At 44.9% G+C, this 19093-nt stretch overlaps 1 protein-coding gene across 1 annotated transcript in view; it reads left to right on the forward strand.

Annotated features, from left to right (window-relative positions):
* LOC141144058 (uncharacterized) overlaps positions 1-12730 on the forward strand; it is a 59931-nt gene extending 47201 nt beyond the window's left edge. Inside the window, exon 7 of the mRNA XM_073629415.1 lies at positions 11207-12730. Within this exon, the coding sequence (XP_073485516.1) occupies positions 11207-12365 (1159 nt within the window). The 3' untranslated portion in view covers positions 12366-12730. The remainder of the gene's footprint in view (positions 1-11206) is intronic.
* The last annotated feature ends 6363 nt before the right edge of the window (positions 12731-19093 follow it).

Here is a 19093-nt window from a genome sequence, read left to right on the forward strand (position 1 = left end):
CACCTATTTACTATGGTGCAAAATGGCAGAAATCTTCCCACCTTCCCTGGTTCTCAGGAGAAGTTATGAAAATATCAAACTGCCTTGACGCCCGATTGCATAGATGTGAACTTGTACCATAGGAAACCATGCATTTAACATGTTTTCTATGGTACAAGTTCACATCTAGGCGTTTTTGCTGCCAGTGCACTTTTGGAAAGGGACGGGTACTTTTTTTTTCCATGTTTTGCGTGTAATAGACGTCAATGGAATCGCAACAGAAACACAAGTGTTGTGTTTGTGATGCGCTTTTTGATGTGTTTTGCGTTTTTTATCTTAACACTGTATATAGCTAACAATGGACTGTAGTGCGTTTCTGCAAACTGCAAACCGCACTAAAAAAAAATGCCTAGGTGTGAACCTAGGGTTAGAGTCAAATCTGGGCATTTTTGGGCAACCAGGAGGCAGCAGTCTGTAAATATCAATGACAGGCGGAAATAAATGGCGGCTTTACATGGCTGGACGCTGCACTGAGCCATACATGTATTTGGGCTCCAAATGCAGGAATTTCACATTTCAGTCACATGTCCCTGAGCGCAAATCACCCTAAAGGCAAAGTGATCAATAAGGTAAACAAAATATCATCTACAGGAAAAACAAACAATCAAAATCTATAAATAGATTTCATAACTGAAGATAACAATGTAATACAATGTAGAACGTTTGTTATGTTTTCAGTACAATCCGGTTTCCTCCTATCAGTGTTGTCTTATAAAAATTGTATTTTCATTTTTTATACAAACTACAAACAGAGGTAAGAAAATGTAATAAATGTGTTTTATTCTAGATTACCCGAGTTAGTAATAATACAACACACTTTACTGATCTATATACTGTATATACGCACTGCATAGTATACAGGCCAGTAGAGAAAGGGTTAAGTGGGAAAGTGTAGGAGGGGAAGGGGGAGGTGTGGGCCGGTGTTTCGTCAGATTAGGCGACCCGTCAGATTGTGTAATGGAAGTGACGTTTCCGTCGCCGCCATCTTGGTACACCCCGCACACCTCCACAGTAAGGATACAGTGAGAAGGCGGCAAGCGGACATCTTGTTATACCCACCTGAGTTTTGCATTTTACATTTATTTTTACCTGTAAACTGAACTTATATAGTGAAGTACAGGATTCAGAAATCCCTCAGACTGTTTTTATGTAGAAGTATAAAAGCAGCAGTGTTCTGTCAGATTAGCAAACCTGTGAGATCAGCAGGCTCGCCGCCGCTTTTAACCTCTTGCTTACTGGGCACCTAAACCCCCTTCCTGCCCAGACCAATTTTCAGCTTTTAGCGCTGTCACACTTTGAACGACAATTGCGCAGTCATGTAACACTGTACCCAAATGAAAATTTTATAATTTTTTTTCCCACAAATAGAGCTTTATTTTGGTGGTATTTTATCACCTCTGCGCTTTTTATTCTTTGTTAAACAAATTAAAAAAGACCACATTTAAAAAAAAAAAATACAAAACCGTTTTATATTTTGTTAATAAATTTTGCAAACAGGTAATTTTTCTCCTTCATTGATGTATGCCAGGGATATGCAATTAGTGGACCTCCAGCTGTTGCAAAACTACAAGTCCCATCATGCCTCTGCCTCTGGGTGTCATGCTTGTGGCTGTCAGAGTCTTGCTATGCCTCATGGGGCTTGTAGTTCTGCAACAGGTGCAGGTCCGCTAATTGCATATACCTGATGTACGCTGATGAGGCTACACTGATGGGCACTGATAGGCTGCACTGATGGGCACTGATAGGCTGCATTGATGGGCACTGATAGGCTGCACTGATGGGCACCGATAGGCTGCACTGATGGGCACCGATAGGCTGCATTGATGGGCACTGATAAGGTGACACTGATGGGCACTGATAAGGCAGCACTTGTGGGCACTAGGAGGTGGCACTGATGGGTGGCACTAAAGGCCGGCACTGAAGGGCACTAATAGGTGTCACTGATAGCTGGCACTGATGGGTGGCAGTGATGGGCACTGATCGGCACTGGTAGGTGACACTAATAGGCAGCACTGCTAGTTTGTTACATTAAAGTTCAATTAAAAAAAAATTGGCACCACTGGTGGGCATTGATAGGTGGCACTCATAGGCATTGATAGATGGCACTGATAGTTGGCACTTATGTACTGGTGGGCACTGATTGGTGGGCACTGGCAGGTGGTACTGGTGGGCACATATGAGGCGGCTTCGCCTCTTCCTCTTCGGGTCCCTTCAACAGAAGTCTCATTGACTCAGGTGATCACAGCGCGCGCCACGCACGTCCTTGGGGGGGCGTGGCCAGCGTGCAAATGGGAGGACGTCTATTGATGTACTCCCGACAAAGCAGATCCGCGCTGGAGCTGTCATTCGGCTATAGCGCGGATCTGAAGGGGTTAAAACTCAACATCCCAAAACAGTCAGACGGACTTCTAAATACTGTATTTCACTTTTCTGGTGCCTTCATGGCAGCGTACGCATGGATAGGCACCAGGAAAGGAAAATTACGGAAAGGTAAGTATTCAATTTTTCCATTATATAAGCTCAGTTTAGTGGTAAAAAAAAGTGTGAAATGCAAGACTCCGGTGGGTGTAAAAAGATGTCCGCTTGGTGACTTCAGACTGTAGGCTCACTGTGCGGGGGGTGTACCAAGATGGCCGCGACGGAACGTCACTTCCGTTACAAGATTTGACGGGTCACCTAATCTGATGGAACAGAGGTCACGTGATTCCTGTCGAGGGCGGAGCTCCAGTCTGCAGCCAGATACCATCAGGAAATAGAGATGTGACAGGAAACATGTGGCCTCCACTTTCATGTGTTGATTGTAATGTCTATTGAATGTTTGTTACATTAAAGTTCAATATACAAAAAAAAAAAAAAAAAAAAAAGCAGAGTGGAGGCCACGTGCTTCCTGTCAAACGTGGAGCTCCATTCCGCAGCCAGACCCCCCCCCCCCGTATACAATGTGCTTCCTGGATGGAGATCTTTACCGTACTGACAACACACTGACCACCGGATGAGACCGTCCATCCATCCCACCGAGCCGGGGTCACCGGACACCAATCTGTATGTATGGACTCCGCACAGTACTACTTCTCTTGTCCTGTATGTTGGGTGTAATGTAATGAAGTGGTGGAGTCTCTCCTACCTCCCTGTGTGTGTGTGTGTATATATATATATATATATATATATATATATACACAGTATCTCACAAAAGTAAGTACACCCCTCACATTGTTGTAAATCTTTTCTTCTATCTTTTCATGTGACAACACTGAAGAAATGACACTTGTCTACAATGTAAAGTAGTGAGTGTACAGCTTGTATAACAGTGTAAATTTGCTGTCCCCTCAAAATAACTCAACACACAGCCATTAATGTCTAAACCGCTGGCAACAAAAGTCAGTACACCCCTAAGTGAAAATGTCCAAATTGGGCCCAAAGTATCAATATTTTGTGTGGCCGCCATTATTTTCCAGCACTGCCTTAACCCTCTTGGGCATGGAGGTCACCAGAGCTTCACAGGTTGTCACTGGAGTCCTCTTCCCCTCCTCCATGACGACATTACAGAGCTGGTGGATGTTAGAGACCTTGCGCTCCTCCACCTTCTGTTTGAGGATGTCCCACAGATGATCAATAGGGTTTAGATCTGGAGACATGCTTGGCCAGTCCATCACCTTTACCCTCAGCTTCTTTAGCAAGGCAGTGGTCATCTTGGAGGTGTGTTTGGGGTGGTTATCATGTTGGAATACTGCGGCCCAGTCTCTGAAGGGAGGGGATCACTAATCACAAGCAGTGAAACATTTCCCAATCTCTGCAGCCGCGCATCGGGACAATGTCTCACTGGTTGTGATTAGCACTGTGCAGCGCCGACTTCCTGGCGGGCTCTGCATGTGGGCTGTGCGAACATGCCGGAGCTCATCCTTAGTCACAGTACATGTTGGCATTCATGGTTCCCTCAATGATCTGTAGCTCCCCAGTGCCGGCAGCACTCATGCAGCCCCAGACCATGACTAGGGTTGCCACCTCATCCCTTTAATCCAGGACACATATGAATTACACAGGTTCTGAGGCTGATTTAATGCAGATAAGGCACCAAGTGAGTTTAATTAGCACCTTAATCAGCCACAAAATCTGTGTAATTGATGTGTGTCCTGGATGAAAGGGATGATGTGGCAACCCTAACCATGACACTCCCACCACCATGCTTGACTGTAGGCAAGACACACTTGTCTTTCTACTCCTCACCTGGTTGCCCCCACACACGCTTGTCACCATCTGAACCAAATATGTTTATCTTGGTCTCATCAGACCACAGGACATGGTTCCAGTAATCCATGTCCTTAGTCTGCTTGTCTTCAGCAAACTGTTTGCGAGCTTTCTTGTGCATCATCTTTAGAAGAGGCTTCCTTCTGGGACGACAGCCATGCAGACCATTTTGATGCAGTGTGCGGCGTATGGCCTGAGCACTGACAGGCTGACCCCCCCAACCCTACAACTTCTGTAACTGACTGCACGTGCTCAGCATCATATGTCTTTGGTGGACCATGACGAGGCCTGTTCTGAGCAGAACCTGTCCGGTTAAACCACTGTGTGGTCCTGGCAGCTCAGTTTCAGGGTCTTGGCAATCTTCTTATAGCCTAGGCCATCTTTATGTAGAGCAACAATTCTTTTTTTCAGATCCTCAGAGAGTTCTTTGCCATGAGGTGCCATGTTGAACTTCCAGTGACCAGTATGAGAGAGTGAGAGCGATAACACCAAATTTAACACACCTGCTCCCCATTCACCCCTGAGAGCTTGTAACACTAACGAGTCACATGACACCGGGGAGGGAAAATGGCTAATTGGGCCCAATTTGGACATTTTCACCTGGGGGTGTACTGACTTTTGTTGCCAGCGGTTTAGACATTAATGGCTGTGTGTTGAGTTATTTTGAGGGGACAGCAAATTTACACTGTTATACAAGCTGTACACTCACTACTTTACATTGTAGCAAAGTGTCATTTCTTCAGTGTTGTCACATGAAAAGATAGAAGAAAAGATTTACACAAATGTGAGGGGTGTACTTACTTTTGTGAGATACTGTATATAGTATTATGTATCGGTGAGGTGGACTCTCCCCCTCTGAGAATTATGACTTCCTCATAGTCATGCTCAGACAAGTAGAGCCACACATGCTATGGTGATAGAGTTGTCCCCACGTCTACCTATTAATATAGTAAAGTATAGCAGCAGGAAAAACTCTGCATTATGGGGCCGTGACCAATGGGTTGTCCATGCACATGTGACCATGAGTGAAATTTCTGGGGTTTGCAAAGGATATGTAGTGGGGGAGTTTTTCCAACCATCATGTACTGGACTCTACCACCACGTCCAATGTGACCCCATCAAGGTCTCCTGTCCATTTGGGTCTGTAATCCATGGGATGTGAACCCCACACCAGTGGTATCCCCAGAGATTTGGGGGGGAAGGACTGGGGATGACTTCTCTAACTCTACTGATTTCCTTTTGTAGGACAAATCTTCTCACCGGAATATCCAGCAGCTCTGTAGAAGTTGCGATACTATTGCCCCGTCTTGTCCTGTCCTCAGAGAATGGAGGAGGGAAGGAAGAAGATGGTGGAGAGGATATTGAACCTTACTATGGAGTTCATCTACCTGATGATGGGAGAGGTAAGGAGGATTCAAAGCAACATGGCCATAGGAAGTATACAGCCCTTTCCACTTACCTTTGCAGCTTATGGGGGACATTGGAGTGCAGGAAGACGTGGCTGAACTTCTATTTTCACCCCCAATTGCAAGTGTAAACGTAGCCTTAGATTAGTCAAAGATACCTTGATCGACAGTTGATGAGTCCTTAAAAAAGTCCATCAGTAGCTTCTACCTACCTTCTCTGCAACTCTTCAGAAAAAAATTAGGGCAAACTCAGCTCCCTGCAGATTGCCACTCCAGCAGGCAGCCAAAGTCCTTGGATCTCTAGCCTGCAGGCTGAAGAAAGCAAAGATCCCTTTATGCCAACTATTCTCAACTAAGGTCTCATGGAACCCTGGGGTTCCTCCAGAGATTGCTAGGGGTTCATTGAGCCGTAGCTGGTTGACCTTACACCTGTTGGTGCCTTCCTAGAGAGCATTCTTCTCACTGATCACCAATGTAAGGGACATTCTTCTCACTGATCACCAATGTAAGGAACATTCTTCTCACTGATCACCAATGTAAGGAACATTCTTCTCACTGATCACCAATGTAAGGAACATTCTTCTCACTGATCACCAATGTAAGGAACATTCTTCTCACTGATCACCAATGTAAGGAACATTCTTCTCACTGATCACCAATGTAAGGAACATTCTTCTCACTGATCACCAATGTAAGGAGCATTCTTCTCACTGATCACCAATGTAAGGAACATTCTTCTCACTGATCACCAATGTAAGGAACATTCTTCTCACTGATCACCAATGTAAGGAGCATTCTTCTCACTGATCACCAATGTAAGGGACATTCTTCTCACTGATCACCAATGTAAGGAACATTCTTCTCACTGATCACCAATGTAAGGAACATTCTTCTCACTGATCACCAATGTAAGGAACATTCTTCTCACTGATCACCAATGTAAGGAACATTCTTCTCACTGATCACCAATGTAAGGAACATTCTTCTCACTGACCACCAATGTAAGGAACATTCTTCTCACTGATCACCAATGTAAGGAACATTCTTCTCACTGATCACCAATGTAAGGAGCATTCTTCTCACTGATCACCAATGTAAGGAACATTCTTCTCACTGATCACCAATGTAAGGAACATTCTTCTCACTGATCACCAATGTGAGGAACTTTCTTCCCACTGATCACCAATGTGAGGAACATTCTTCTCACTGATCACCAATGTAAGGAACATTCTTCTCACTGATCACCAATGTAAGGAACATTCTTCTCACTGATCACCAATGTAAGGAACATTCTTCTCACTGATCACCAATGTAAGGAACATTCTTCTCACTGATCATCAATGTAAGGGACATTCTTCTCACTGATCACCAATGTAAGGAGCATTCTTCTCACTGATCACCAATGTAAGGAATATTCTTCCCACTGACCACCGCTGACCTTTACACCCCAAAAGCCAAGTGCATGTCCAGGCCCACTTGTAGAGTGCAATGTTGTCTAATATTATACAGAACTGATTCACTTGGAGGACATTTGGATTCCTTTTCCCCTTTATCTATAACTTGTATGGCTCCCCTGGCCCATTGGGACCCAAGCCCTACTAGCCAATAAGCCTGAAACAGTTGTATGCAGTTTGGAATAAATGGCTCCATAATATTGGACTATACTTACAATATACAGCAACAGTTTCATATGGGCATTTGTCTGATAGGATGAAAAGAAATGATTTACATGGCTCCGCCCACTATCCTGAAATGAGGAATAATTATTTTTGGGATATGTGATGGAATGAGACATGTGACTGACTTCTGTTCTAAGAAGACTTTTTTGTGCTACTATTGTTGTAGTTGCATGAAATTCTATCTAAACACTTTATATTACGTATTTCTTATTACCTAGGAATATATAATGGTGAAGAAGACATCTGGTGACCATGTGACACTCAACAGCCAATATCGTGTGTCAGGAGAATGGAGTAGGAACCTAAGAACCATCATGGATCCTCCACCTCCCTGTCTGATACCAGAGAGGAGTAACGACAAGATTCTGGAGGTCATTAACAAGATCATGGAGCTTCTGACGGGACAGGTAAGGATTTCTGGGCATTGTGGGGCATCATCCGGGTTCAGAAGCGGTATGTCTGGATGGTGACTGTATCATTGTATGTGTGTGTCAGGTTCCTATCAGGTGTCAGGATGTGGCCGTCTATTTCTCCATGGAGGAGTGGGAGTATATGGAAGGACATGAGGATCTGTACAAGGACACCATCATTGATGACCAGCAGACCCTCCCATCACCGGGTAAGAGAAGACTTCATTACTGTTTACGTAATATACAGTTTGATCTCCAGCAGAGAAGCATTCCATCCACAGCAGTGGTGGACAACTTACCGTAGTAAGTATGGGTGGCCTCAATTGTGGCTCCTAACATCTTTAAGGGGCCACTTAGTTTTCATAATTTTGTTATGTTAACCCCTTCACACCGACGTAATGCATATATGCTGCCTTCTGTTTCAGGTTGTTATACCAATGTATACCAATGCCTGCATCTGCAGGCATCACCCCGATACTTTTTTTTTTAGAGCCGATCAGCTTCTTGTTATAACAACCGATGTGGCTATCAGCTGTTATTACAAGCAGTGGGAGGAGACCCCCCCCCCCCCACCAGAGCCTTGTGCGGCGCTCCCGTCCCACCGGACCGGCTGGCAGAGACCTGAACAAAGCCGGAATCTGCTTTGATCAGCCTCAGATCTAGTAACCCGGTTTACTGGAGCCTTAAAGGCGCCAGATTTTTAAAAAAATGTCAGTATCCAAAACAGCCAAACTTGGTATTTTGAATGCTTTTTAAGTGCAAAGGAGGAATTTGGGGTCTTACAGATCCCAGATCCCTCCAAAAAAAAAAAAAACCTGACACATGACTATTACTGTCACAAGAGATGTATACATTAAAAGGGATAAAAAAAAAAAAATTTAAGGGCTAGTGTAAAAAAATTAAATATAATAATAATAAAAAAAATGTAAGAGACAGTGTAAAAAAGGATAAAAAAATAATAAAAATATATATATATATATATATTTTTTTTTTTTTTTTTTCTTACACTGTTTCTAAAAAAAAAAGAAAGTAAGTAAAGCGTCCCATCCCTCCATGGTTGCGCGCAGAAGTGAATGCATACGTAGGTCGTGCCCACAAATTTAAACAGTGTTTTAAACCACACATATGAGGTATCGCCGTGATCGTTACAGGGAGAGCAATAATTCTAGCACTAGACCTCCTCTGTAACACTGAACTGGCAACGGTTAGAAAATTTTAAAGCAACGCCTATGGAGATCTTTAAGTTTGTCACCATTCCACGAGTGTGCGCAATCTTTAAAGCGTGACATGTTAGGTATCTATTTACTCGGCGTAACATCATCTTTCACATTATACCAAAAAATTGGGCTAAATTTACAGGTGTTTTTTTTTTTTCTTTTTTTATTTCATTTCTTCCAAAGAAAATTGCACTGAAAGACACCTGCGCAAATACAGTGTGACATAAATATTGCAACGACCGCCATTTTATTCTCTGTCTCTGCTAAAAAAAAAAAGTGTGTGTGTGTGTATATATGTGTATATATATATATATATATATATATATATATATATATATATATATATATATATATATATATATAATAATGGGATTTTCTAGGAAAAAATACTGATTTTAACTTGTAAAGTTAAGCATCAAGTGTCAGAAAAAGTCCTGGTCTTCGAGGAAGTTAATATGCAGCAAAGTGCATGTTTTCCCATGCATAAGTTCATCTTTAAACGGAACCCAAACATGATACAGTAGTGGGTAATGTACCCCCACTGCACCGTCCCACAAAGTGCATGCTGTGCTTTGCTGTGCTCTGCGTTTAAAAAGCCCTGTCTGATATTTAAAGTGCTCATCTTTCCATCTATTAAATCTTCTGACCTTGTTGTTGTTGTTTCATCTTTGGATAGTAAAACATTTTTTTTCTGCCAGTAAATCCCTTATACAGCCCACTTCCTGTTTCTTGTCTGGTCATTAGCCTTATGACATCATGTACAGCTCTCTCTCTTGTGAGAGTTTGCCAGGAAGGGAGGGGGGATGAGTCATAAGAGGGCCAATGAGAGCTGCTGAGCTGGAGGTGTGCCTCTGTGTAAATCCAGGAAGTGAGCAGGCAGCAGCTTCAGCTGCCCACAGTTACAATGGATGCAGCCAGACTTAGTGGAGGGAGATTTCTGCAGCATATTTGGCAAGTACAGAATCGCAGTATATATAAAATAATATGCAAAGTGGTTGGAGGGAAGCTTCAGAATGGCAAAGATGTTTTTATTACAGATTATGTGAGTGGACTGCAGCTCCTCTTTAATATGTATAAGGTGAGCTGCCCAGCCCATTTCAAAATGAATGGGCTACCTTCTTGCAGCATGCCTTAACCCTTTCACGCCTAAGCCTATTTCTGACATTTGTTGCTTACAAGTTAAAATCCATATTTTTTTTTGCTAGAAAATTACTTGGAACCCCCAAACATTTTATATATATATATGTATATGTGTGTGTGTATATATATATATATATATATATATATATATATATATATATATATATATATATATATATATATATATATATATATATATATATATATATATATATATAATGTATATATTAGCAAAGACCCTAGGGAATAAAATGGAGATCATTGCAATACTTTATGTTACACGATATTTGCGCAGCTGCCTTTCAAATGCATTTTTTTGGGGAATAAGACACTTTTCATGAATTAAAAAAAAAACGAAACCGTAAAGTTAGCCCATTTTTTTTTTTTTGTATAAGGTTAAAGATGATGTTACGCCGAGTACTATATTATGACTGGGGATGCACCGATACCATTTTTTTTTTTCAATGAGTACAAGTACCGATTTTTGTGACCTTTTACTCTATTCTTATGAATTTAAAAAAATCAACCTGGAGAGAGAATCTCCTAGAAACATCTGATTTTGACAGAATCGGCATAGAACGAACGTACGTGCTCTACAGAAAATACTTTCTCCTTTAGGTTTTCTAAATGCTGATAACTGTTTTTATTAACTTGTGTTCCCTCCGTTTTGCTCCCCCCCCCCCCGCAGATGCACAAGATAGTGGGAATAATGAAGAAGGAGGTGATCTTCTTCTCTCCCTGGGTGGTGAAATAAAAACTGAGGACCTCCCGGCTCATCCTTCAGAAGGAATCCTCATCACTCCAAATCTTCACTGTGAGCTTCCCTCATCCGATCCTCCTCCACTCCTGGTTTATTTTCCTGATCACGATGGTCCCAATGCCACCCGTCCTCCAGCTCCCACAGTGGGTGAAGCTCCCTCGTCTTCTGAACTTGGCGGACAGTTTACTGCAAGAGAGGAAATCGTCTCTTATCAGACCAGTTATGTGGAGGACAAACCAAATTCTTTTTTCAGACATCATACATTTTTTTCCGGCAAACCGGAACTTCTCCGGCACGACCGAATCCACAGGGTGGAGAAGTTATACCCCTGCTCCAAGTGCGGGAAAAGCTTCAACCGCAAATCCATGCTCGTCATCCACAAAAGAACTCACGCCAACCAGAAGTCGTATTCGTGTGCGGCGTGCGGGAAAGTTTTCCCCCAGCAGTCAGACCTGGCCCGGCACGAGAAGGTCCACTCGGGGGTGAAGCCCTATCCGTGTCCAATATGCGGGAAGCCCTTCTCGCAGAAATCCGATCTCATGAAACACCAGACGGTTCACACGGGGGAGAAGCCGTATTCCTGCCCCAGGTGCGGGAAGTGTTTTTCCCATAATTCCTCCCTCACCAGACACAAAAGGCTGCACACGGGGGAGAAGCCCTATTCCTGCAACGAGTGCGGGAAGTGCTTCCCTCGCAAACCGGATCTGGACAAACACGAGCTGGTTCACACCAGGCAGAAGTCGCATTCGTGTTCCAAATGCGAGAAATGTTTTTCTCACAAGTGGAACCTGATCCGGCATGAAAAGGTTCACGGGGAGGACAAGTCCTATTCGTGTCCCGTGTGCAGGAAGACCTTCACCCGCAAGGCCAACCTCCTCATACACAAAGAGGTCCACGTGAGAGAAAAGCTGTTTTGGTGCTCGGTGTGCGGGAAATGTTTTTCTCAGCAAGCGGATCTTTTCAAGCACGAGGCGGTCCACGCGGTGGTGAAGCCACATTCGTGTCCGGGATGTGGAAAACATTTTATCCAGAAATCGGATCTGGCGAAGCATCAGGTGGTCCACACTGGAGAGAAGGCCTTTTCCTGCTCCGAGTGTGGAAGATGCTTCTCCCATAGATCGTCCCTTACTAGACACGAGCGGCTCCACACAGGCGAGAAGAAGTCGCATGTGTGTAACCAATGTGAGAAAAGCTTTTCCCGCCAATCAGATCTCACCAAACATGAACTGGTTCACACGGGGGAGAAGCCCTATCCCTGTACTGAATGTGGACAATGCTTTCTTTGCAGACAAGATCTTCTAAAACACGTAGCGGTTCACACGTTGTATTCCTGTTCTGAATGTGAGCAGAAATTTTCCCGCAAGTTGGATCTTATTGAGCACGAAAGAGTTCATGTGGGGGGAGGAGACGTATTCTTTGTCCAAGTGCAGGAAAAGTTTTCTCCAGAAGTCCCATCAACTCAGACGTGAGGGTTCACACTAGGGGGAAAAGTCAAAATCCTGGTGGTAATGTGGAAGACATTGTTACAGTAAAGGGGATTTTATTGCACATGAAGCGGTTCAGAGATGTTTAATTTATGTTCCAGGTGCGGGAATTCCCCCCCCCCCACCCCCTTTTGGAAGTCAATATTCCCTATCCAAGTGTGGGAAAAGTTTTTCTCCGGAAGTTCCATCAACTCAGATGCGAAAGTTCACGCTGGTGGGAAAACCCATTCTTCCTCCTCACACATATCCCCCCCATTCTTCCTCCTCACACATATCCCCCCCATTCTTCCTCCTCACACATATCCTATCCCCCCACATTCTTCCTCCTCACACATATCCTATCCCCCCATTCTTCCTCCTCACACATATCCTATCCCCCCCATTCTTCCTCCTCACACATATCCCCCCCATTCTTCCTCCTCACACATATCCCCCTCATTCTTCCTCCTCACACATATCCCCCCCATTCTTCCTCCTCACACATATCCCCCCCCATTCTTCCTCCTCACACATATCCCCCCCCCATTCTTCCTCCTCACACATATCCCCCCCATTCTTCCTCCTCACACATATCCCCCCCATTCTTCCTCCTCACACATATCCCCCCCAATTCTTCCTCCTCACACATAATCACCCCCATTCTTCCTAATCACACATAATCACCCCCCCAATTCTTCCTCCTCACACATACCACCCCAATTCTTCCTCCTCACACATATCACCCCCATTCTTCCTCCTCACACATATCACCCCCATTCTTCCTCCTCACACATATCACCCCCATTCTTCCTCCTCACACATATCACCCCCATTCTTCCTCCTCACACATATCACCCCCATTCTTCCTCCTCACACTTACCCCCCCCCCCCTTCTTCCTCCTGGCACAAAATCCCCCCCAAATCTCCCCTCTCAGCACAAATCTTCTTTCTTCAATCCCCCCAGGACAAATTTCCACACATCCCCCTCTAAATTACCCGCCCCCCAAACCCTCCTCCTAGCACTTATCTTCCCCCATTTCCCCATTATTTCTCCTCACACATATTCTCCCCCCCATTCTTTCTCCTCACACATATTCCCCCCCCATTCTTCCTCCTCAAACATATCCTTCCCCCCAATTCTTCCTCCTCACACATATCCCCCCCATTCTTCCTCCTCACACATATCCCCCCCATTCTTCCTCCTCACACATATCCCCCCCATTCTTCCTCCTCACACATATCCCCCCCATTCTTCCTCCTCACACATATCCCCCCCATTCTTCCTCCTCACACATATCACCCCCATTCTTCCTCCTCACACATATTCCCCCCCCATTCTTCCTCCTCAAACATATCCTTCCCCCCAATTCTTCCTCCTCACACATATCCCCCCCATTCTTCCTCCTCACACATATCCCCCCCATTCTTCCTCCTCACACATATCACCCCCATTCTTCCTCCTCACACATATCACCCCCATTCTTCCTCCTCACACTTAGCCCCCCCCCTCCATTCTTCCTCCTGGCACAAATCCCCCCGCATCTCCCCTCTCAGCACATATCTTCTTTCTTCAATCCCCCTCCTAGGACAAATCTCCACAAATCCCTCCTTCTAGCACATCCCCCTCTAAATTACCCCCTGCCCCCCCAAACCCTCCTCCTAGCACTTATCTTCCCCCATTCTTCCTCCTCATAAATATACCCCCCCCCCCATTCTTCCTCCTCACACATATCCCCCTCCCCAAATCCCCATTACATTTGCCAATGCCAACACAGATAGCGGAGGAGGGGTGCTGTGTTCTGCTCTCCCCTCCTGGTCTATATATACAGTACAGGAGACCGGATCGATCTCACTATAGATCACATTGTACACACACTCCGCCCTCATCTCCTCCAAAGGATGCTCACCTCCCGGCAGCAGCAAATGTGGATAGGGGGCGGAGTGTGTGTACAGTGCGATCTTCAGTGAGATCGATCCGGTCTCATGTACTGTATATATAGACAGCACTCTTCTGACAGGAGGGGAGAGCAGAACACAGCGCCCCTCCTCCTAGCTCTTCTCTCACCGACAGCCTCCAAGCTGCTGTCTCCTCGTCCCGGCTGTGAGGGCCGGCGGTGTGGGGGGAAAGAGCTCAGCGGCGGCCAGCCGGGGGGGGGGGGCGGGGCAGAACTGAAATCTGGGTGGGCACAACAACCCACCCCAGCATCCCCTAAATTCGGCCCTGTGTCTCTCACCCAGCAGCTGAAAGCCGGCGGGAGGGAGAGAAACCGGCTTTCAGTTGCTGAGGGAGAAACGCTGTCATCCTTCATTCTCTGCTCCACCGATCCTCCTGCCGTCCGGGCCCCATACAGGAGGACTGTTGGTCGCCCCCCCCCCCCCCCCTATCAGCGGCCCGGAGTCCAGGAGTTGTATTCACAATGTTTTTCCTTCCAGTTGGATATTGTTGGACATGAAGGGAGGAGACATATTCCTTATCTAAGTGTGGGAAAAGTTTCTCCAGAAGTCCCATCAACCTCACACATGTGACTGGGGAACAAGTCGAAATCCTTTTGCTAATGTGGAAAAATGTTTTAACAGGAAAGCAGATTCTATTGCACATGAAGTGGTTCAGAGGTGTTACATGTATGTTCCAGGTGTGGGAAATTTTTGTTTTCTTTTTTTATGAAAGTCAACTCACAAAATGTTAAGACTGAAAATATTTTACACAGAGCTCCACTGTATTTGTGTTCCAAATCTGGGCGCAACATCCCATAAATTAAATATTGATCGCCTAGCTGTTCAGAAGTTGTATTCATTCGACTCTCATTAAGCGACTTCCTATGGAGGTTGAGTTGCATTTGTGTTCTGAAGATGGGCAATGTTTTTCCCATGAAGAGGATCTCATCAAATATCTAAATGTTCAAAAGTTGTATTCATTCTCCAAATTTGGGCAACATTTTTCCTTCAATTTGAGTTCACACAGGGTGGAAGAGACGTATTCCTTATCCAAGTGTAGGAATAGTTTTCTCCAGAAGGTCCATTATCTCAGACATGAAGGAACTCACATTGGGGGAAATGTCAAAATGCTGTTCCCAATGTAGTAAAAGGTTTTACAGAAAAGCAGGTCTTATCTCATGCAAAAGCAGTTCGAAGAAGTCAAATTTATGTTCCAGCTGGAAGTGTTTCTTTTGTGGAAGTCGACTTTCATTAAACAACTTCATGTGGAGGTTGAGTTGCATTTTCAGTTCTGAACATTGGAAATGTTTTTCCCATGAAGAGGATCTCATCAAACATCTAAATGTTCAAAAGTTGTATTCATTTTCCAATTTTGGGCAACATTTTTCCTTCAATTTGAGTTCACACAGGGTGCAAGAGACGTATTCCTTATCCAAGTGTAGGAATAGTTTTCTCCAGAAGGTCCATCATCTCAGACATGAACGAACTCACATTGAGGGAAAAGTCAAAATGCTGTTCCCAGTGAAGTAAAAGGTTCCCAATGTAGTAAAAGGTTTTACAGCAGAGTCTTATCTCATGCAAAGCAGTTCGAAGAAGTCAAATTTATGTCCCAGCTGGAGGTGTTTCTTTTGTGGAAGTTGACTTTTATTAAACGACTTCATGTGGAGGTTGAGTTGCATTTGTGTTCTGAACATGGGCAATGTTTTCCCCATGAAGAGGATCTCATCAAACATCTAGATCAGCCTTTCTCAACCTTTTCAACATAGAGGAACCCTTGATTTAACTTTCTGGTCTCAGGGAACCCCTGCTAAAGATTACTATTGCCTCGTTTCCACTGAGCAGATCGGTTCGGGTCGGTACAGTTTGAATGGCCTAGAATGGTCCGGTCTATTCTGGTGAGCGTTTCCACTGCAAGTGGGACCACAAGGGGCCATACAGGGTTTGGAAAAAATGCCTCAGCATAGCACAGCAGAGGGTTTTCTGTCAGCCAATCAGTGGAATGTATCGTAGCTCCGCCCTAACCAAACCATTCCATTTTCTATGGCGCCACATCTGAAGCAGGACCCTGAATGGAACGGTATGGTTCGGTTGTATGGGCCGCTTTCATAATGGAAACACCCAAAATAGCGTACCGTACCGAACCGAACCGATCCGCTCAGTGGAAACAAGGCACTAATCTACAACTCTTGATACATTAGTGTAATAGTCAGTGGGAAGAATGCTCCTTACACTTGTAGATACTGGGAAGAATTACCCCCTTACAAATAGCAGAGACGTACGGGGGCCGCACAGCATGCGCATCAGGCCTTTGAAAAGACTGACGACATCGAGAACCGCCTGAGACGCAATAACATCCGTATAGTGGGCCTCCCAGAGAAGGTGGAGGGCAGGGACCCCACGGTATTCGTTGAAGGCTGGCTGCAGGAAATATTTGGCAAGGAGGCCGGCCTTTGCCCTGGGCAGGGGGACAAGGCAAGGTTGCCTACTGTCCCCTTTGCTCTTTGCAATTGCAATAGAGCCACTGGCAGCCATGATAAGAGACAGTACGCAGATCCAAGGGTTCCAATATGGAACTCTGCACGGAAAAAATAATGGTATATGCGGACGACATGTTACTCTTTCTGGGGGACCCGAGTCATTCACTATCAGGGGCGATGTCTATAATAAAACAGTTTGGTTACCACTCCAGGTTGACCATAAACTGGTCCAAGTCAGCTCTGATGATGCTGGACAGGGACCGTGGGGTTGTACTTCCCGGCCATTGTCCCATCCCTCTGGTCACTAGTTTCAAGTATCTGGGCATACAAATCGCGCCCAGGCTTGGAGACTACTGCTCCCTAAACATATATCCCTTACTGTCTCGTTTTCGAGACAAAATAAATACATGGAACAACTTGAAGATGTCACTGGCAGGCAAGGCCAATTTAATCAAAATGATCTTAATGCCCCAGTTGCTATACTTCTTGCACAATACACCGGTAGTGATTCCACCTAAAAATTTTCAGAATAGTAAACACCCTTTTTCGTAGATTGTTATGGAATACCAAGCCTCCTAAAATTAGGCTGGAGCAATTGCAGCAGTCTAAGGACAACGGGGGGGCTGGCGATCCCCAACCCCTGGTTGTACTATATAGCGTCCCAATTGCAGCAGCTGGTTGGCTCCATGACTCACGACCCGAAGGGCTCAGCGGCGCAGCTAATGCTGATTGCCTCTGGAGCGGAGACCATTCCCATAGGCCTAGAGGCACAATTGTTTGCAAAGTCCAACAAGCAGACCCCAACGCTGTCACTAGTACAGAAAATATGGAATAAGGTCAGACAACTCCAGGGGGTGCAAGGATTTACGGATTTCAGCCCAATATGGGGTAATCGCTCATATACTGAGCTGGGAAAATTACAACAAGGGCCTAGATGGCGTACCCATGGTGTGAAGTCTTTCCTTCATAGAACTACAAGCTAAGTTTAACTTGCCGGATAACATGCTTTACTCATACCTCCAAATGCGGCACGCTGTCGCTGCGCAGGGGGATTCTGTCGAGTGGACATTGTCGCCCACCCCAGTGTTCAATGTGCTGCAGACCAGTAGTGTAACTAAAGGGATTATATCCCAATGCTATCAGATGCTACTAGCAAGACACTTGCGGCCTATCCATGTAACGTGGTGTCTGCATGGGAAAGGGACCTTGGCCAAATCACAGGGGAACAATGGGAGGAGGCCCTACAGTCCATATCCACATGTTCCCTTAATGTTGCACAAAAAGTCTCCCAATTGTTCATAGCACTGAGAGTGCACTATACCCCGAGAAAATTGCATAGGATGGGCAGGGCGGCGGATCCTTTACGTTGCCGTTGTCGACAGCACGACGGGGACCTTATTCACCTCCTATGGCGCTGCCCGAGGCTCCATCGGTACTGGAATGAGATAGCTGGTACACTCAATGGGGTATTTCAGACAAAAGTTCCTACAGATCCTCTGTGTTGTATATTGGGGGTCCTGGAGGATGTAGTCCCTGAGGAGTGGACCAGGGTTGCATTCTCCAGAGCACTATTCCAGGCCAGGAAACTCATCCTAATGGGATGGAAATCCACTTTGCCACCTACTAGCAATTCTTGGATAGCGCACATGGGACAAACCCTTATTAGGGAAAAATACATATACCAACATAGGGGATGCCTGGGTAGGTTTGAACGTATATGGTCAAAATGGTTCGACACACCAGGTTTAAGCCCAAGAGAGCATGTGATGTCCAGACTCCTGCAGTCCCTATAAATAGGATGAGGGGATGCAAGACAGATTGTATATTATGAACGAAGCAGGTTGTGGTGGTGGAACCAGGGAGAGGTGATCTATAGATGTTTGGAGTAATGCACTCAGTTGGTAGACCATTTGAAACAAAACTGTATATGTGTTAATGAACCAAAAAAAAATGTACCTGTATTTGTAACCTGAGCATTGGTTATTGCTGGAAATTATACGAATGTTCAATAAAACCTTTTCTGATTTAAAAAAACTTCAGACATGATGGAGCTCACATTGGGGGAAAGGTCGAAAATCCTGTTCCCAATGTAGTGAAAAGTTTTACGTTAAAGCAGGTCTTATCTCAAAAGAAGCAGTTCGAAGAAGTCAACTTTATGTTTCAGTTGCGGGAAGTGTTTTTTTCGACTCTGATTAAACTACTTCACATGGAGGTTGAGTCGTATTTGTGTTCTAAACATGGGCAATGTTTTTTCTAGACATGTGCACTGCCCAAAAATCTTTTAGTTTTCGTTTCATTGTTTTTTTTTTTTTTCATAAATTC

This window comes from Aquarana catesbeiana, linkage group LG05, assembly GCF_042186555.1.
Source record: "Aquarana catesbeiana isolate 2022-GZ linkage group LG05, ASM4218655v1, whole genome shotgun sequence".
NCBI lineage: Eukaryota > Metazoa > Chordata > Amphibia > Anura > Ranidae > Aquarana > Aquarana catesbeiana.